This window comes from Dendronephthya gigantea, unplaced genomic scaffold (assembly GCF_004324835.1).
Source record: "Dendronephthya gigantea isolate DGI-Jeju-01 unplaced genomic scaffold, DenGig_1.0 000012F, whole genome shotgun sequence".
Lineage (NCBI taxonomy): Eukaryota > Metazoa > Cnidaria > Anthozoa > Malacalcyonacea > Nephtheidae > Dendronephthya > Dendronephthya gigantea.
Genome location: NW_021163022.1, coordinates 1,390,091 through 1,408,703, shown reverse-complemented (window position 1 = coordinate 1,408,703; position 18,613 = coordinate 1,390,091). Strand labels below are relative to the sequence as shown.

Below are 18,613 nucleotides of genomic sequence, written 5' to 3'. Positions count from 1 at the left end.
GCTTAATGAACTGATCATTTCTGTGTCTTTGGGTGTTTTGTATTGAACAGGGTGTCCCAAAAAGTCCCCCTCCCCAGTTAAATTAGACCATTGGTTGTTGTGAATGATTACAGCTTCTAAAACGAACTGCTATACAAAGAATCAAGGCGCAAAAAAGTGTACATTCTATTTTCATCTGGCAGACATAGTCCGGTATTATTTAAACTAATGATCACTGCTAACGAGACTAGAGGTTAAACTCTTTACTTACAATCACGTGCCATATTTATCCATCATATATATGGTCCACGGCCGCCATGACCACCATGACCACCATGACCACCATGACCACCATAACGGTAGCCATATCTTCCCCTGTAGTATTTGCGGCCGTGATATCTGCGCGGGTAATATCTGCGGCCATAATATCTGCGGCCATAATATCTTCTGCGTTTATAGCCGTATCCATGGTAGGCAGCATCTGCTTGAGCTTCGTCACTGAAAAAACGACATTAGCAGATAAGTAGAAACACCACCAATCCGCAGTTTAATATCCGATTAGGAAATGCAACATAGTTTTCTTGAAACGCCCAGTATATATATACAGTATATTATTAAAAAAGACTTAATTCTCTAGGAGTGAAAATGTTTCGATCGTGTGTAAAAAGAGATTTATAAAACATACTTTTCGTCGTCTTCTTCGTCTTCTTCTAGGGCATTTTCATCATTCTCTACAAGGATTATAAAATTTGCTTTATCTGCTTACTATCAAGTATAGCAAACATCGTTGGACATTTTAATTATTAATATTCATCGATCAGATTAATCTGTGGACTAGTGTGATAGCGTTGCCTAAGCGAGTTTGGAAACTTTCTCGAGTTTTCCTGGTTGATGGTTTTCGTCAGATATTCGTTTCATGGAACAAAATATTTGGATGTAAAACATTACTTTCAACAAAGCGCCGAAAGAAACACATTTGGAAATCTTTTCTAAATGAGTATACATGTCAAACTAAGCATGGTTAACAATGATATTATCAATGAACAAATAGGTATCCTCTGTAATTGATGAAAAACTTTGAGGTAACAACTAACATTTCACTATGCTTATATTATATCTTCTTTAGTAATTATATTTTCTATCTTTAAAGTATACCTTCTTTGTTTTCAAAAGGTTCGTCATTTTCGACTGGTATTGAATAAACCACTGCACACAGCAGACCAAGTGCAAGTAACAAATACAATGTCTTCATCTCTGCACCTTATTCTTCTTAAGATTTTTCGTTGTCTTCTGTCGGTTCTCACTTCTGAACTTGGGTTATCCAGCCACGGTTTTGGATACATTTATACCCGCTGTTTAAGATTATTTATACAGTGACTTAACAATATTCTAGCATATATATTAGTATTAAATGCTACTCTTATCAATGTCTTTGTAGTTTTCTTTTTAAATATCAAGAACTATTATTTCCTTTGAATATAATTGAAATCCAGTCAATATCACGCAAGCACGTTATATCACAATTTCCGATTTGGACGTTTTGATTTAAACTCCAAAGTTGTACATCTTTTGATTTTTTCCAATTATAGAAGCGAGTGTTTGAACAGTTTACCGTTTTCCTGGAAGGTGAAGTAATATTACACTAGAAGATTCATTATTCGTCATTTTTTTTAATTCTGTATATGTTAACAGTATGAGTTTTTGCCCGTAGGCTGGAGTAGTTTTACACAGAAATATTCCGTATCCTAATTTGTATCATTATTTTGGCTATATATAGAAATGTGTGTTTCTAATCGTGTGAGTTTTCTGGAAGGTGATGTGAAAGTGAAATATGATATAAAGAATATAGGAAATTGTCTCCATATCAACTGTTCAATTGTAAAGACGTTTTTATGTGGTATAATAATTAATTCTCCCTCGATGACGAAACGGCAGCAGTGGCCCTGTACGAAAAATTATAGAAATTCAACTGAACTATCCAATATTCAGTTATGAGTTATTCTAAACTAGTTGTCGGGAATTTATGTTAAAACTAGGGATTTGACATTAACCATAATTAATATTAATATAATTAGACATAAGTAATTGAACATCTATATTTAGTGGTGATTGACAGGTGATAAGAACAATGCTTAGCAAAGCAAGTCGTAGTGTAAAAGAATTGTGATTGTCTGTGAAAGAGAAAGCTTCATTATTAAAGTTATTTGTTTATATAAAGCGGTGATTTTTCTCTCGTTGTGGAGAACACAACAAAAATCTACCACAAAGGGCACCTCCGAAGGGACATATTTCAATACAGGGACGAATGTGAAACGGGATTTACAATCAAACGAGTTAGGGAAATATTTATGCGGCTTTATGTAAACAAACATCGTTAAACAAGATGATAACACGAAAAACGCGACAAGATACCGAAACACAAGCAGAACAAGCGAATGTATCAAGTGACATCGGATCGAAGGAAGCTGAATTTACTTCGTTGTTGAAAAAGCTCGCTTATTTTAACCGAGAAACGGCCAAAGCTCTTGATAGTGAAATTGGAAGTGACAAAGTAAATAGACAATACACTTTGCTTAAAGGTAAACTAGACGATGCGTATGGGTTAATAGAAACAATACAGTGTTTAAAGATTGATGGCGACGAGAGTGAAGAAACAATTGATGAATGGGCCCGAGGAAATAAGTTAAAATTGGAAACCTACGAAATGGCCGTCGAAAAGCTTGATGAAAGATTAAAATATGATGAAAACATACGCAAGGAGAAGGCGCTCGATGAGAAACTTAAAGAGGAAAGCGCTATTCGAGAATGGATGAGACAAGAAGAACAAGAAGCCGAGAACAAGAAGAGAATCCGAGAAGAACAATTTATTTTACAACTAGAGGAAAAGAAGCTGCAAATGACGGAAAAGAAACGAGTAAAACCAAAATTGCCGGATTTAAAAATATCGAAGTTTGAAGGAACACATCTAGATTGGATAAGATTCTGGAGCATTTTTTCCACTCAAATTGATCAAACATCTATACCAGATGAAGCCAAATTTTCTTATTTGAAAGAGCTTGTCACGCCCAAAGTTCGCACGACGATCGAGAAGTTACCTGCTGACAGTGCTGGGTATAAGAAGGCAAAGGAATTTTTGGAGCAAAGATACGGAGATCCTAGTGAAGTAGTGAACTCACATATTCAGGAAATTTTGTCGCTGCCAGTTATTCATGGAATTTCAAGACCCAAGATTCACAACTTCTACGATGAACTTTTGGGACATGTTCAAGCTTTAGAGACACTTGGGAAACTGGAAGAAGTTGTTGGCAACGTGCGAATGACATTAGATAAATTAGTGGGTGTTCGAGCAGATTTAATCCGAACTGACAGAGACTGGAAAAAGTGGACTTTTACTGAACTTGTCGAAGCTCTGCGGCAATGGGTAGAACGCAATCCACTACAACCGGGAGACAAAGATGCTGGCCAACATCCGAAATTCAAGCCAAGGGATAAACAGTTTACAACTAAAGAGCAATCAAAACAACGTCAATGTGTCTATTGTGAAGATGACCATAAATCAGGAGAGTGTACAAAAGTGGTTGATGTCGGTGAGCGTAAGAGAATTCTAAGCATTAAGAGACGGTGTTTTAACTGTACAGGAGAGAGACACAGAGCGCAAGATTGCAGGAGTAAGAGCCAATGTTATAAGTGCCAACGCAGACACCATACTTCTATTTGTGACAAGAACGAACCAAATCCAGCAATGTGTCAACCTAGTCAAACCAATGTTATATACCCCGTTGTAGTTGTTGAGCTTGATGGAGTAAAATGTCGCGCACTTCTGGACACTGGATCGGGAAATTCGTATGTTTCTTCTACATTGATGAAGTTGACGAAAAAGAAGCCGGTCAGACAGGAGATTCGAACTATTGAGATGATGTTGCATAGTACTTCGAAGAAGATTGATATTTACGGTGTTAAAATTGGAAGCGTTGATAAAAAGTTCAGTATGTCATCCGAAGTGAGCTGTGTTGATCGACCAGTACTGCTAACCTTGCCAAACCCACGTTATGGAGAAGTTATTGCTAATAATCCTCATCTCGAAGGCGTAAAGATGGATGATGTTGACTCGAAACCGACGCTACCGGTACACATGATCTTAGGTGCGAGTGATTATTCACGAATCAAAACAACAACGCCAGCCAAAGTTGGGGACAGCGGTAAACCGGTAGGTGAGAAGACGAAATTAGGGTGGACCATTATGTCACCAGGACGTGAAACCAAACATTCGTACTTGATGCTGACAAGAAGTACACAGGAAGACTACCTGGAACTGTGTAGTTTAGATGTTTTGGGGCTTGAGGATCGACCTGAAGGAGACCAAACAACTGTGCTTGAAGAATTCAAAGAGCAATTGATCCAGAGAGAAGATGGAAAGTATGAAACAGCACTGCCATGGAAAGCTGGCCATTCACAGCTACCAACTAACCTTAACGTTGCGCGATCGAGATTCAAGTCACTGCAAAAGCGATTGGAGAGACAGCCCACCTTGCTTGAGACATACCATCAAATTATCGAAGACCAAGTGGAACAAGGAATTGTTGAAATCGCACCAACGCAATCAGAAAAGCACCACCACGAACATTACATTCCCCATAAACCAGTTGTTCGAGAGGAAGCCAAATCAACAAAAGTTCGCATAGTTTACGACGCTTCTGCGAAGGAAAATGAAACAAGTCCGTCACTGAATGAATGCTTAGAGATTGGCCCTCCACTTCAACGAAAGTTGGTGGATATACTCTTGCGCAACCGAGTTAAACCTGTGCTATTAGCTGGAGACATCAAACAAGCATTCCTCCAAATCGTTATCAAGGAAGAGGAACGTGATGCGCTGAGGTTCTTGTGGATTAACAACTTGCAAAGCAAAGAAGAGATCGTTTACCGAATGACAAGAGTTATGTTTGGTTTGGGCCCGAGTCCATTCATTCTTGGAGGAACGTTGAACGTTCATTTGGAGAAATACTCACAGGGTTATCCTGCGTGTGTTCGAGAGCTCAAAGATGGCACATATGTAGATGATATAAACCTCGGGGGAGACACGGTAGAAGAAACAAGAGAAATGAAAGAAGATGCTGTTAAAATTCTCGGAGAAGGTTCGTTTGAGCTGCATAAGTGGCATTCGAACATTGCCGAACTAGAAAGTGACGTACAGGATGATGGCGAGACTACATACGCGAAGGAGAGTCTAGGAACAACCCCGTCTGAAACCAAACTACTTGGTTTAGGCTGGAACAAAGCAGAAGACACCTTGATAGTGACATTTCCGCAACACGAAAACGAAGTGACGAAACGAGTTGTTCTGAGAACCACAGCCAGAATTTATGATCCACTGGGATTGGCATCTCCTATCTTGCTGACAGCCAAAGTAATTTTTCGGGAAATCTGTGATGCTAAACTGGGATGGGATGTCGAACTGTCAGAATATCTCAAACGACGATGGGAAAACTGGTTGAAGAAATTACCTATCCGTTTGACGATGCCAAGAGCGATACCAAGAGAAATCGGTCTTATTGTTGAACTGATTCTGCATGGATTCGCAGACGCGAGTCTTCTTGGTTGTTGTGCGGTAATTTATGCAGTTATCAAGCAAACTGGTAAAGTTAGTCAAGGGTTCCTGATTTCGAAAGCGAGATTGGCTAAACGAGATCTGACAATTCCTCGTCTGGAATTGGTGAGCTGTCACATGCTTAGCAATCTTCTACACAATGTAGTCAATGTTTTGAGTCATCTTCACATTGGAGGTGTATTTGCATGGACTGACTCTACTGTCTGTCTTCAGTGGATCCAAGGTCAAGGGAAATATAAACAGTTCGTAGCAAATCGCGTACAAAAAATTAACGAAAAAGAAGGAGTTGTTTGGAATCACGTCCCCAGTCAAGAAAATCCAGCAGATATCGGGAGCAGAGGAGCAAGTGAGTTGCAAACCAATGAAACGTGGATGAACGGACCGGCGTGGCTAAATATTCCCGATGAATGGCCAGAGAAAATTGTTACTAAACCCACTGATGTGTCGGAGTCTGAAAGTCGCTCAGTAAAGACCGTTATGAAAACTACCTTCCAAAGGAAATCAGATCCCGTAGACGATCTTCTAGCTAAAACATCTCTATGGAAAGCTGTGCGGATCTTGGCATGGATGAAGAGATTTGCTGCCAATTGTCGGAGAAAGGAAAAAATTCGCACGCCATTACGAACTGAAGAGACCGAAGAAGTAATGAAATTTCTGATTAGACGAGCCCAACAAGACGGTGAAAAATTTGATCATTTCAAAGAACACTGTGAACGATTGAATCTTCAGAAAAACGAAGACGGCATTTATGTATGCAAGGGAAGAATTCAAGGAGTTTATCCAGTATATTTGCCTTCAAAGCATCTCTTATCTCAGAAGATTGTGGAACGCGCACATCTTTTTACCCTTCACGGCGGTGTTGGACTTACCATGAGCAAAGTGCGCGATGATTACTGGATCCCCACACTACGCAGTCTCGTGAAAAAGGTCATAGGTAAATGCTATGGATGCAAGAGATATCACGTAACGCCAATACCCGCTCCATCTCCAGGCAACCTTCCTAAGGAACGAACTGAAGGCGAGATTCCTTTTGAGGTTACTGGTGTTGATTACGCCGGACCCATCTACTATAAACGCGACGGGGGAGCTGATCGTAAAGCATACATGATTATCTACACCTGCAGTTTAACTCGAGGACTCCACCTAGAGATTCTGCCAGACATGAGCTGTGAAGAATTCCTGATGAGTTTAAAACGATTTATCGCAGCAAGAGGACGTCCAAAGAAAATCATATCTGATAATGGAAAAACGTTCGTGGCTGCTTCTAGATGGATTAAGAAAATCGAACGCAATGAGAAACTACATGGTTATCTAAACGAACATGGAGTGAAATGGCAGTTCAATCTAAGTAAAGCTAGCTGGTGGGGTGGCATGTTCGAGCGAATGGTTGCTCTGGTTAAACAAGCCTTTTACAAGGTCGTAGGATCTGCGAAGCTAACTTTTAAAGAATTACAAGACGTGATGCTAGATATCCAAATCATATTGAACAACCGACCACTAACTTACTGCGAAGACGATATCCAGCTACCCGTGTTAACGCCAAACATGATGATTTTTGGAAAAGCTAACTACTTGATGGAGTTATCGCCTGAGCATATTGAAGAAAGAGATCTACGTAAGAGGGCGAAATATTTACAGAAATGTAAAGACGCATTGTGGCAACGTTGGAGAGCAGAGTACATGAGAGCCCTTCGCGAAAGACATAATCTAACTCATAACGTCAAAGAAAGAGAACTGAAACGGGGGGATGTCGTTCTAATCAAGGGCGAAGAAAAGAATCGTGGGTTGTGGAAGATTGGGATCGTTGAAAAGCTTATATCAGGCAGAGATTCAGTAGTTCGAGGAGTGAGGCTTCGTGCAGGCAAATCCTTCCTTGAAAGGCCAATACAATTTCTTTACCCCATGGAACTTCATTGCGAGCGAGAAGAGAAAGAGAAGATTCCATTGAATCCCACGGCAAGGGAATTCCGACCGAAACGTAAAGCTGCAGTTGATGCACGACGAAACATTGAACTTATATGTGGTCATGAAGATGAGAACACCTGAACATGTAGAGCGTGAATTATACGTACGTTGTAGGCATAAATAACAGTTATATTTGAAATCTTACGTTTCAAATAGGGGGAGTGTGTCGGGAATTTATGTTAAAACTAGGGATTTGACATTAACCATAATTAATATTAATATAATTAGACATAAGTAATTGAACATCTATATTTAGTGGTGATTGACAGGTGATAAGAACAATGCTTAGCAAAGCAAGTCGTAGTGTAAAAGAATTGTGATTGTCTGTGAAAGAGAAAGCTTCATTATTAAAGTTATTTGTTTATATAAAGCGGTGATTTTTCTCTCGTTGTGGAGAACACAACAAAAATCTACCACATAGTAAACTCAGTAGAAGTATGTAGCTCAAAATAAAATGCAAATTTGCCAGAATTTAATAAATGCATGGGTGAAGAAATAATAGCTAATTTTTAAACGATTAGTTTGTTGATAAAGTTTGTAGCCTCACAGCCCGAGTCTAACTGAGTACTTGCCTCCAAATCATATTTATAGCAGAATTAGTTTGAAATATTAGAATGATAATGATTCAGTATATCAGAAATATTGTACTACACCACTACATAATTTGAAGACAGAATTCTATTTTCATCTTGTACAGTGCAGTCAATATTCTACTGAAACTATAGGCACTAAAATCCCTTATATCCAAACCTATAGTGGGAGGGCAATTGTTATACGTTATATTAGTAATACTGGTAAATCCCTGATAACATTCATTAAGTCGAAATCATGCAGGCATGTTCAAGCCCATGCATATATACGTAGGATTTTGCGAAGTGAAAAATTCTAGTTAAAAAGATACGACACATACTTATATTAGTTATATATTCGTTCCAATTAACAATTACACAACGATTGAGTTGACTTTTCGCTCATAGACAACGAAGGCGAGTTGTCTAATTGTTTTAGTATACACCCTGTACCTAGATATATTAATTTCGAGAAAATAATCGACACACCGCAATTACACCGAAAAATAGTTTAATTAATTCAATTTTATACGGTCGCCCGAGCGAATTTTTCCCAAACGTTCACCATCACGAATAGACAATGGTTGAGTAGCCAATCAGAATGTAGGATTTGTAATAGACAATGAGTCGGGTGTATACTAATAAGTATTAGTATACACCCGCCATTGTCTATTACAAATCCTACATTCTGATTGGCTACGTGTTAACCAATTCTGCAGAGGAACTAAATTTGTGAAGATAAAACGAAAAAAGTCAATATATACTCGTATGTGACGCAGTGCTTTCTTTCACCCTTCCCACGTACTGCTGAACGTATGTAAGTTGTAAGGAATCAAGGCTATTCATGATTTGAGGATGATAGTTAAGCAGCAGTACAGTGTACAGAAGCCTTTTGAGGGCCTAATAGAGAATTTGAAGGTTCAGGGAAAACATGCAACAATTTTTGAATTCCTATTGCAAATCACTAGCAAATGGCATGGTGTTTAGGATAAGTAATATTATATACTTTAATAAATTTAGCATGACGTCACTTAACAGTTTATTCCAGCGCCAAGTGTAATTTAAAACCTATCACAACAAGTAGCGCACTTAGTAATTGAGTAGCGGAACACTGTTTGAGTCGTAGTAGAGAGATACAGAGAAAAAACGTTTTAGACAGTTCGAACGGAGGAGATCCACCATTCAGAATCCTATATTTATAAAATTAAAAGAAAATCTCCTTTGTGTCGCAGTTCGTCTTCCGCGCATGCGTCTGAACCATATGACACTGAAAAAACATTTGTTGTGTAACGACTGACCTAAACGTGTTAGCAAGCATCAAATCATGTAGAAGGCGAAAAAATATATCAGATAATGATATTACACTATGTCGGCGCTAAGACGAAAATATCACACGCCGTTTTCTTAACCTAAATGTGCTCTTCATCTCAGATGAATATTAGCTGCATGTGTTTAGATTACGACTGCTTAAACCAGGGGTCCGTGGGACACCCCCATGTTTATGTCTAGCTTTACCTATTGTTTATTCATTCAAACAAAAGCAAAACACGAACACAAGTATCTTCAATGATGCATAAATTTTAATGGTTCTACGGTTACACGTTGGAAATCATGGCTACTAATTTAATGTAGTGTTGTATTTAAACTATAATGTAGTTCACCGTTATTGCGTCCAGTCTCTTCCTGAAAAGGAAAATAAAAATTCCAACATGTTAACCTGTCCAATCGTTAGGGCTGGAATTCGAGGCTCACGAATCCTTCATAATAATAATAACCTGACATTTCTGCATGTGTCTCTCGGACGCCAATTTTTTTGTACAAAGTAAATCAGTATATGTATAATGCAGTATTGCATTGAAGTGGTATGCATTGAAGTAACATCAACTAATAACAGATTGTATTTTTGTGGCCCGGAGTGATGTTTATCTGTGCGCTCCTGAGAATCGTGTATTTCATAGATTTCATTCTGACAGACAGTGCATGGTATAATTTAAACCAAGGATCACTAACGAATGAGCCATGATGGGAATTATCTGTTCTTAAAAAAGTGTAAACCAGGTTTTAGTACACACATATTTCTTACAATGAATTGGTATATTTATCCTTTATCCACCTCCGTAACGAATACCATTTCGGTGACCATATTTGCGTCCTCCATATTTGCCCCAGTATCTGCGTCCGTAACGTTTGCCCCAGTAATGTCCGTAATATTTGCGGCCATAATATTTGCGGCCACGACCGTATCTGTATTTGTGTCTGTATCGGAACCCGGGGTAATTTTGAGGTCCAGGATCTTCTTGAGCTTCGTCGCTGAAAAACCATTTACCAAGTTGATAAAACACCACTAACCGTATTTTTTATAACTAGGCGACAAAGCCTGCAGTTGTTGTTGTAAAATGATATACATACGATTTATATGATATGATATATACTGGTCAAATTCATTTGCTGAACTGACCACAAACTATTCCTAATATGAAAAGGAATTCAAAGGAAAAAATATGAAATAATATTTATTCCGTATACTGGTTGTCATACTGAAAAAAATAGAAAAGAGGACAGGAACAATTAGGTCGTTGCTGTAATGCTTTTACACTGTATCTGGCTTGAATCGCTTCTTTTACCACGATCTTCAGCATCAACATGATTGCCTAACTTTTTACTAATTTATCAAAACATCGCTGATTATGTTCACGAATATAATTTTGTGTCCAAGGAAGATTATAACACAATATGTTGGGACCTTTTTAATTCTAACGATTCTGAGGCAAAAATTTCTAGGGTGTAAAACTTACATTTGGTCTTCGTCTTCATCGTCTTCTTCTAAGGCATTTTCATCATTGTCTACAAAATATCGTATAAATGCATGAGTATATCACTATTGGTTCTTTATTAGTTCGCTTTCGTCTTTAAAACACTGAAAATTGTTGCATATGAATTTCTTGCAATCTTTGTAGACTGAGATTCCAAAAATGAAGTCCTATTTTAAAATTAAACTCATTAATGCCGTGAAAGAGGCTGACATATTTCAGAGGTTTAGAAACTGATTTGGTCTCCTGGAGAAAAAAAGGATAAACTGTGAACTGGTCTTGTGGCAATTGTTATTTGACTACCAGGTTTAATTTTGTACCTTCTTTCAACTCGTTTTCCAAAGGTTCATCTTCTTCGACTGGTGTTGAATAAACTACTGCACACAGCAAACCAAGTGCAAGTAACAAATACAATGTCCTCATCTCTGTACTTTATTCTTCTTAAGATATTTTTCGTTGTCTTCTGTTCCCACTTCTCCACAAACTGGGGTTATCAAGCGAAGGTTTTCGACACTTTTATACCAGCCGTTTACTGATGCTAATTTATTACAGTCACTTAGAAATTTTCTCGCATATAGCTAAGTAGTTAATGATGAACCCATTCACGTCTTTGTGGCTTTCTCCATTTAGTCGTAATTTTTTATCATATGTCATTCATTAAAGAGGTGAAAAAACTGTCTCCATGACAACAGTTGAACTGTAAAGATGTTCTTCGATGCAGGGGATAATTCAGTTTCTATTGATTAAAAGAAATGACATGCAGTCTTTGTTTGAAGGATACTGAAATTCATAGTTCAGATATGCATGTCCAGGCTCTGAACTCTTTTAAAGAATGAGCTTTATACGATTAGTTTTCTAAAAGGTTGTGGCCTCCCAATTCGTCCGCAACTATACAATATTTACCTTAAATCACATTAGGTGTTATATAAAAAAAACTAAAACCATAGACTTTTACGTTTGCAGTGCAGTGTAGCGTGCATTTTACAAACTTTACATAATTGAATAAAGTTAAAGTTAACAAACATTGCGGAACCCATGCAATAGTTAGCTGGACCCTAGTTGAGACCTATAATAGGTTGACCACCTGCAGGAGGACTAAAGAGTACTGTCTTTGTTTTTCAATTTGTGGATGGAATAGACTGCTGAGGAAAGCGGAAAATTTTAGGTAAAATGTTACATAGATGTTACATAATAGTTACTATATTTAATCGTTGAGCATTCAAAGATCCCATGCATCTAGACATCCTAAATTTTCAAAATCTGAGATGTGAGTTTGTGAGAACCAATTTCAAGATCGTGTCGTATCGTGATATTTGAGCAATCTCCATATATATACAGCTTGCTCACAGAGTGCACATATTTTCCTCTCTCTTTTCTCACAAAGAAACTCAAAATAAGTATCGGACTGTTAGACAAAAAATCCACTTTTTTCAAGAATAATTGCGCAACAAATGCAGAAAGAATAAAGACGAGTTTGGTTGCCATCACAACTAATTAATACGCTTTCAGTACCATCTAAAGACAAATGATAAACCAAATATTTATAGAGGTAAAGAAAAAGCTACAACGAATTTGAAGTGAGAATGGGTCAGAAGTATTTATATATCCTTAATACGAGTGATGAATTTAGTACCGAACGTATACGCGTTAGACGGTTATCATGAGACATCAGTCATGACCACAATGCATGTTCTGGATTAGCAGGAAGCGGGTCAAGCGACGGAGAATTACACATCTTCTGATTACTACTTTTTGTAATTAACCGGCAAAGTTTTTGATCATTTATACTATTATACATCTATACAGATATATTGATGAAATGTTACCATCCAGGCCCAGGCTTACAAAAATTAGCGTGGAGTCACAAAATGTTAACCACTTGCTCCCTTGGATAAATCTTTTCAGTATCGTTGCAATAGAAATGTTGATAAAATATTGCATGAATTTGGTACCTAAAGTTGATGAATATATTTGCTTAAAAGTCCTTCAAACTACGAGTTAAGTTAAGCACACTTCAACCCTCCCAAATGCTTGCTCAACTTCGATTATCTCCATACCAACTCCAGTTCCGTAAAGACGTTCTTGGATGTATACGGCATGCAAGTTTCATGATGTAAAAACAATTTAGACTTCACGAGTACTCGAAATTCTAATGATTTCGACTACAAGCCGTTTCAAATTCTCAAGCGTTCAAATTGGTTTGTGTTTAAGAACAGAGGACTCTAAGCTGGGAAATTCTAAAGTTGCGAATTTCTTGCATAAGGCTCCCGTTTGAGACGTCGAACTTTTATTCGCCGGCGTATCGAATGCACGAACACAAACAAAGATTTCTGCTCATTAAACGGACCTAAAAGCAAAATATACTTTGATATATTTAATTGTTTATAGATTTGGATAAATTTATAGATTTTTCGGGAAATTTCGAGGTTCCATGCAGATACCACTGACTAAAAGAAATGACAGTCATTGTAGGAAAAATAATTAAAACTGAGCTATGTATTTGTGAGTTATTCCATTTTAATCAATACAGAATACACTTTATTCAAGTATATTCTAAATAAGTTGTTCAAAATATAATACAAATTACCCACTGCCAGATTTTGAGCTCTTAAAAATATTGATCATAGACCCTATATATATATATATATATATATATATATATATATATATATATATATATAATATTATATATATATATATATATATATATATTATATATATATATATATATAATATATATAAATATATATATATGTGTGTAAGGTGTATTTGTTCTTCTACACAAGCATGACCAACCGCGTAAGCAGAAAACTCTACTTGACCGCGGTGGGAATCGAACCCGCGACCTTCGCATTTCTAGAACGATGCTCTACCGTCTGAGCTACAAGGCCAAGTTGGCCTTGTAGCTCAGACGGTAGAGCATCGTTCTAGAAATGCGAAGGTCGCGGGTTCGATTCCCACCGCGGTCAAGTAGAGTTTTCTGCTTACGCGGTTGGTCATGCTTGTGTAGAAGAACAAATACACCTTACACATATATATCCACAAGTGAACACATGGCTCAATTAAGAGCAAAAAATGCACAAATATATATATATATATATATATATATATATATATATATATATATATATATATAAAGATGAATAAAAAAGCGTTGCATACTCCCTGTATTATTTAGATGACTTTGCTAAAAGGGCACGCAACCTCTTAGTTGTTCCACAATTCTAAAGTATTGGTCTCATATTTTATGAAAAGAATTTGTCTAGAAATATTGCACTCTATAAACTGGTTTCACTGTTGCAGAACAGTTTGGGGCCGGTTGTATAAAACTCACTAACTATACATTTTGCATATAGCTAAATCCTAATTAACTCAGAAATACACGACCAATTCTGGCCAATTGGCCAATTCTGTCCTTAACTACAGTTAAAAGTTAACTAGTGTTATAAAACTGGTAAAAAAGTTATGACTTCTATGACTTCTTTTGTTTCTAAACTATTTTCTATTTATACGTGTTCTCGAAGTGCAAATACTTCGTTACCTTATAAACATTTTATATTCGTTTTCGAAACTTGTGTCCCTAACTGATCATTTTCGTATAAAGTGGCCTGTCCCAGACCCAGGCTTTTAAAACAAATATACTGTATATCGAACAAATGTACAGCTATATGCACTGTAAATCGAACTATACATACAGTTATAGAAACACGCCTGGGAATTTGGGAGAACGAGAAATAATCACTATTTCGAGTTATTTCGAGTTCTCACGAACTCCCACAACTCACAAGTGTTTCTATTTAACAATTAGACAACGAGTCCGAGTTGTCTATGAGTGAATAGTCAACTCAGGCTTCGCCTTCATTGACTATTCGCTCATAGACAACGAAGGCGAGTTGTCTAATTGTTTTAGTATACACCCTGTACCTAGATATATTAATTTCTAGAAAATAATCGATACACCGCAATTACACCGAAAAATAATTTAATTAATTCAATTTTATACGGTGGGGCGAGCGAATTTTTCCCAAACGTTCACAATCACGAATAGACAATGATGGTTGAGTGGCCAATAAAATGCATGTAGGATTTGTAATAAACAATAGTCGGGTGTATACTAAAACTGTATAGAAACACAAGAAAAAATGTTTTCTATTTCTTTTATAATATAACTCAAATTGTACAAATATTCGATTCAATTACAAATTCTTATTACATCGCTTCGCTCGTCAAGTTCGCGGGAAAATTCCCGTGTTTTTATACAGTTATAGAAACACGCTACTCGACCAATCAGCACGCGATAACATGCGTGCATGGCAGCTGCCTTGCAGGTCTCTCATAACGACGTTTTAGCATTTATATTTTGCTCTATAGCAACAGTGACTCGGTTGTTTTTTTCCTAACTCTAACTGCCTTTTACTAGGAGTGGTGATAAAAATCATGGCCATAAGCAAGTTCATACAAGAAATATGCGACGATATACAACTGAATATTCGTTTTTCGAAACTTGTGTCCCTAACTGATCATTTTCGTATAAAGTGGCCTGTCCCAGACCCAGGCTTTTAAAACAAATGTACTGTACATCGAACAAATGTACAGCTATGCACTGTAAATCGAACTATACATACAGTTATAGAAACACGCCTGGGAATTTGGGAGAACGAGAAATAATCACTATTTCGAGTTATTTCGAGTTCTCACGAACTCCCACAACTCACAAGTGTTTCTATTTAACAATTAGACAACGAGTCCGAGTTGTCTATGAGTGAATAGTCAACTCAGGCTTCGCCTTCATTGACTATTCGCTCATCATGAGACAACGAAGGCGAGTTGTCTAATTGTTTTAGTATACACCCTGTACCTAGATATATTAATTTCTAGAAAATAATCGATACACCGCAATTACACCGATAATAATTTAATTAATTCAATTTTATACGGTCGCCCGAGCGAATTTTTCCCAAACGTTCACAATCACGAATAGACAATGATGGTTGAGTGGCCAATAAAATGTAGGATTTGTAATAAACAATAGTCGGGTGTATACTAAAACTGTATAGAAACACAGGAAAAAGTTTTCTATTTCTTTTATGATATAACTCAAATTGTACAAATATTCGATTCAATTACAAATTCTTATTACATCGCTTCGCTCGTCAAGTTCGCGGGAAAATTCCCGTGTTTTTATACAGTTATAGAAACACGCTACTCGACCAATCAGCACGCGATAACATGCGTGCATGGCAGCTGCCTTGCAGGTCTCTCATAACGACGTTTTAGCATTTATATTTTGCTCTATAGCAACAGTGACTCGGTTGTTTTTTTCCTAACTCTAACTGCCTTTTACTATAAAAGTGGTGATAAAAATCATGGCCATAAGCAAGTTAATACAAGAAATATGCGACAATATACAACTGAAGAGCGGTTTAAAGATAAATCATGAACAACGCACACAGCCGAGAATGGAATGGATTACAGAGCGACAGCTGTCTGAAATGAAAGCTATACATCTTCGAACGGCTAAACAAACAAAGAATGGAGAGATTTTGAGACTACAACAGTTCAACCCAAGTTCCCTCGTTATGTCAACGTTAATCCCGCAAAATTCGAGAAGAATGATTTTGATGGCTATACAGTTCTGATCAGCGAACTTGAAAAAGCTTTCACGTATTTACACAACAAATGGTTCATGGAAAGCGCCACCGATTCCTTACTGGCCGAGGTTTTCTTAAACACTCGAAATTTCCTCATGATTACGAATGCATTGCTAAACCCCGATACAGATAATACAGTAACTGTGTTAGGCCCATACCTTGAAATGTTTCAGAGTTATTTGAAGGATCCACACTTCTGGCAAAGCAAGGTAACAGCTTTGAAGGAAATTATGGCCATACTTCTAGGATTCTTTGGTGTTATCTACCATTGGGTAGTCACAATCAAGCCTAAACCTGGCACTCAAATCGGAGCGGGTCTTGGTCTTCTTGCTGGTTTTGCTTTTGGGTATGCTCTTGCACCAGCAAGACTTGTGACAAGTTTATTCGTGGGCATCATTGGTGGGGGTCTCATAGGACGTGGAGGATATGATTGGTACAGAGAGGAACAGCAAATCCGAATGCAGCCAGAGGCAATTCAAAATAATAACAGATTAATGTCTCAGCGGTTTGGTCGACAACATGAGCCCAATGATTTGATCAGCGCTCCAGCCAATGCGTCTGGTGACCTCGCACTCCATGTCATGCCAGAATTATAAACCTACAAAGATGTCTTTTTACATTACTATAAAGTTGCCATAAATTAAATTGCATTATCGTATATTTAATCATAAATTAATCAATCTAATATCACAAATATACAAAATGTTTAACCATGTTAAGTAAATAATTCATAAATTACAACAAAAAACTATAGTTACTAGACTACTAGAGTTAGAATTAAGAATTAAAGCAGGTTTTTATTTAGTTGCGTGTTCTTTTGTACGATATACGACTTTTTGATCTTAGTAAAATCAACTTTGAAGCCTGGGACAGGCATATAGGCTAGCACTGAAACACAGCTGAAATTCAATGTATTCAATGTATAACGTTAATTTTAATATATGTAAACTAGGCTATTCGGCCTATTCCAGCAAAAAGGTCACGTTTAAGGGCATTGTTCATAGCGTGTATTGACAGTATTGTATCTTATTAATTTATAGGACCCACAGTAATTGGTGCCGCGCTGTTGTGGTAACCCTGCCATGAATGCATGTTACTGGCGAAGTTAAAATAAGTAAATAAATGAAAAAATAAAAAAATGTTGTTCACTGATTCACTTGCACGCACACGACACCGCGGAAATTGGTAGACTTAGCCGTAATTCTCAATACTTAGACTTTAAATTCGGCAAGCTAAAAGATTTATAAATACTCAACAAAATATCTCTTGCACAAAAGATTTGAAGCTTGCACACGGCAAAAACAAATCATCTGAAAATGTCTGAAAATGTCTCAAAATGGCCATTTTACGGTGGCAGATGCATACGAAGAGCCTTCAAAAGTTTCCAAAACCGATATTGGAAGAAAAATTGAACTTGTTTTCAACTTATTTGATAGTATTTTCTTTGACAGCAGTTTCTGAATACTAGGATTCAAATGTGAGCAACTGATGAGATATTTGACTTCCAACACCAATTTCTGCGGTGTCCACGCACACACACGCACAAAAACAAAACACAAACACAAGTATAGTCAATGCATGATTTTTAATGATTCTACAGTTAAACTTTGGAAAGGATGGCCAGTAATTTAAAGGTTATCACTTTAATGTTGTCCATACACTTCAGTGTGTCCAGTTTTTAATCCTAAACAAGAAAGAAATGCAACATGTAACTTCTGTGCACAAAAGTTCCTCGGGAAATTACCAAACTTGCTCACACAAGAAACGGAAATTCTTCCGACAGACAAAGCCTTATTTTTTACTCTAATGATAATAATTATGAACTCATGACGATGTGGGAATCTTCTGCTCTTAAAACAAGTGTAAACCAGGCTTTGGCACACGTACGCAGTACTTACATGAAGTGGTATACTTATCCACGTTAAGAACGTCTACGACGACGATTACGTCTACGTCTTCTGCAAAATGGCTTGCTCATGCGCTCAAAGCGTATGTAGGCCAAAGGATATGCCTGATCTGCGCCACTAAAAAATT

At 37.2% G+C, this 18,613-nt stretch overlaps 3 protein-coding genes across 3 annotated transcripts; 2 read left to right on the top strand and 1 right to left on the bottom strand.

Annotated features, from left to right (window-relative positions):
* Positions 1 to 272: 272 nt before the first annotated feature.
* LOC114519023 (cold and drought-regulated protein CORA-like) lies at positions 273 to 1,231 on the bottom strand. Its single transcript, XM_028539078.1, has 3 exons — positions 1,135 to 1,231; positions 665 to 710; positions 273 to 477 (listed from the first exon to the last, which is right to left on the bottom strand). Exons 1-3 carry the CDS (start codon positions 1,229 to 1,231, stop codon positions 273 to 275), a joined length of 348 nt encoding a protein of 115 aa, XP_028394879.1.
* A 1,131-nt stretch (positions 1,232 to 2,362) lies between these two features.
* Positions 2,363 to 7,630, top strand: LOC114519022. The gene has a single exon (XM_028539077.1). The coding sequence runs from the start codon at positions 2,363 to 2,365 to the stop codon at positions 7,628 to 7,630; it is 5,268 nt and encodes a 1,755-aa protein (XP_028394878.1).
* Positions 7,631 to 16,614: 8,984 nt separating this feature from the next.
* Positions 16,615 to 17,175, top strand: LOC114519021. The gene has a single exon (XM_028539076.1). It carries the CDS (start codon positions 16,615 to 16,617, stop codon positions 17,173 to 17,175), a length of 561 nt encoding a protein of 186 aa, XP_028394877.1.
* The last annotated feature ends 1,438 nt before the right edge of the window (positions 17,176 to 18,613 follow it).

Bases quoted from the DNA above. Each gene is read 5' to 3' on its own strand.
- LOC114519023 (XM_028539078.1), bottom strand. From the start codon at position 1,231: ATGAAGACATTGTATTTGTTACTTGCACTTGGTCTGCTGTGTGCAGTG. The intron at 711-1,134 runs GTATACTTTAAA...TAATCCTTGTAG, and splicing joins ACCTTTTGAAAACAAAGAAG to AGAATGATGAAAATGCCCTA. The intron at 478-664 runs GTATGTTTTATA...TCGTTTTTTCAG, and splicing joins GACGAAGAAGACGACGAAAA to TGACGAAGCTCAAGCAGATG.
- LOC114519022 (XM_028539077.1), top strand. From the start codon at position 2,363: ATGATAACACGAAAAACGCGACAAGATACCGAAACACAAGCAGAACAA.
- LOC114519021 (XM_028539076.1), top strand. From the start codon at position 16,615: ATGGAAAGCGCCACCGATTCCTTACTGGCCGAGGTTTTCTTAAACACT.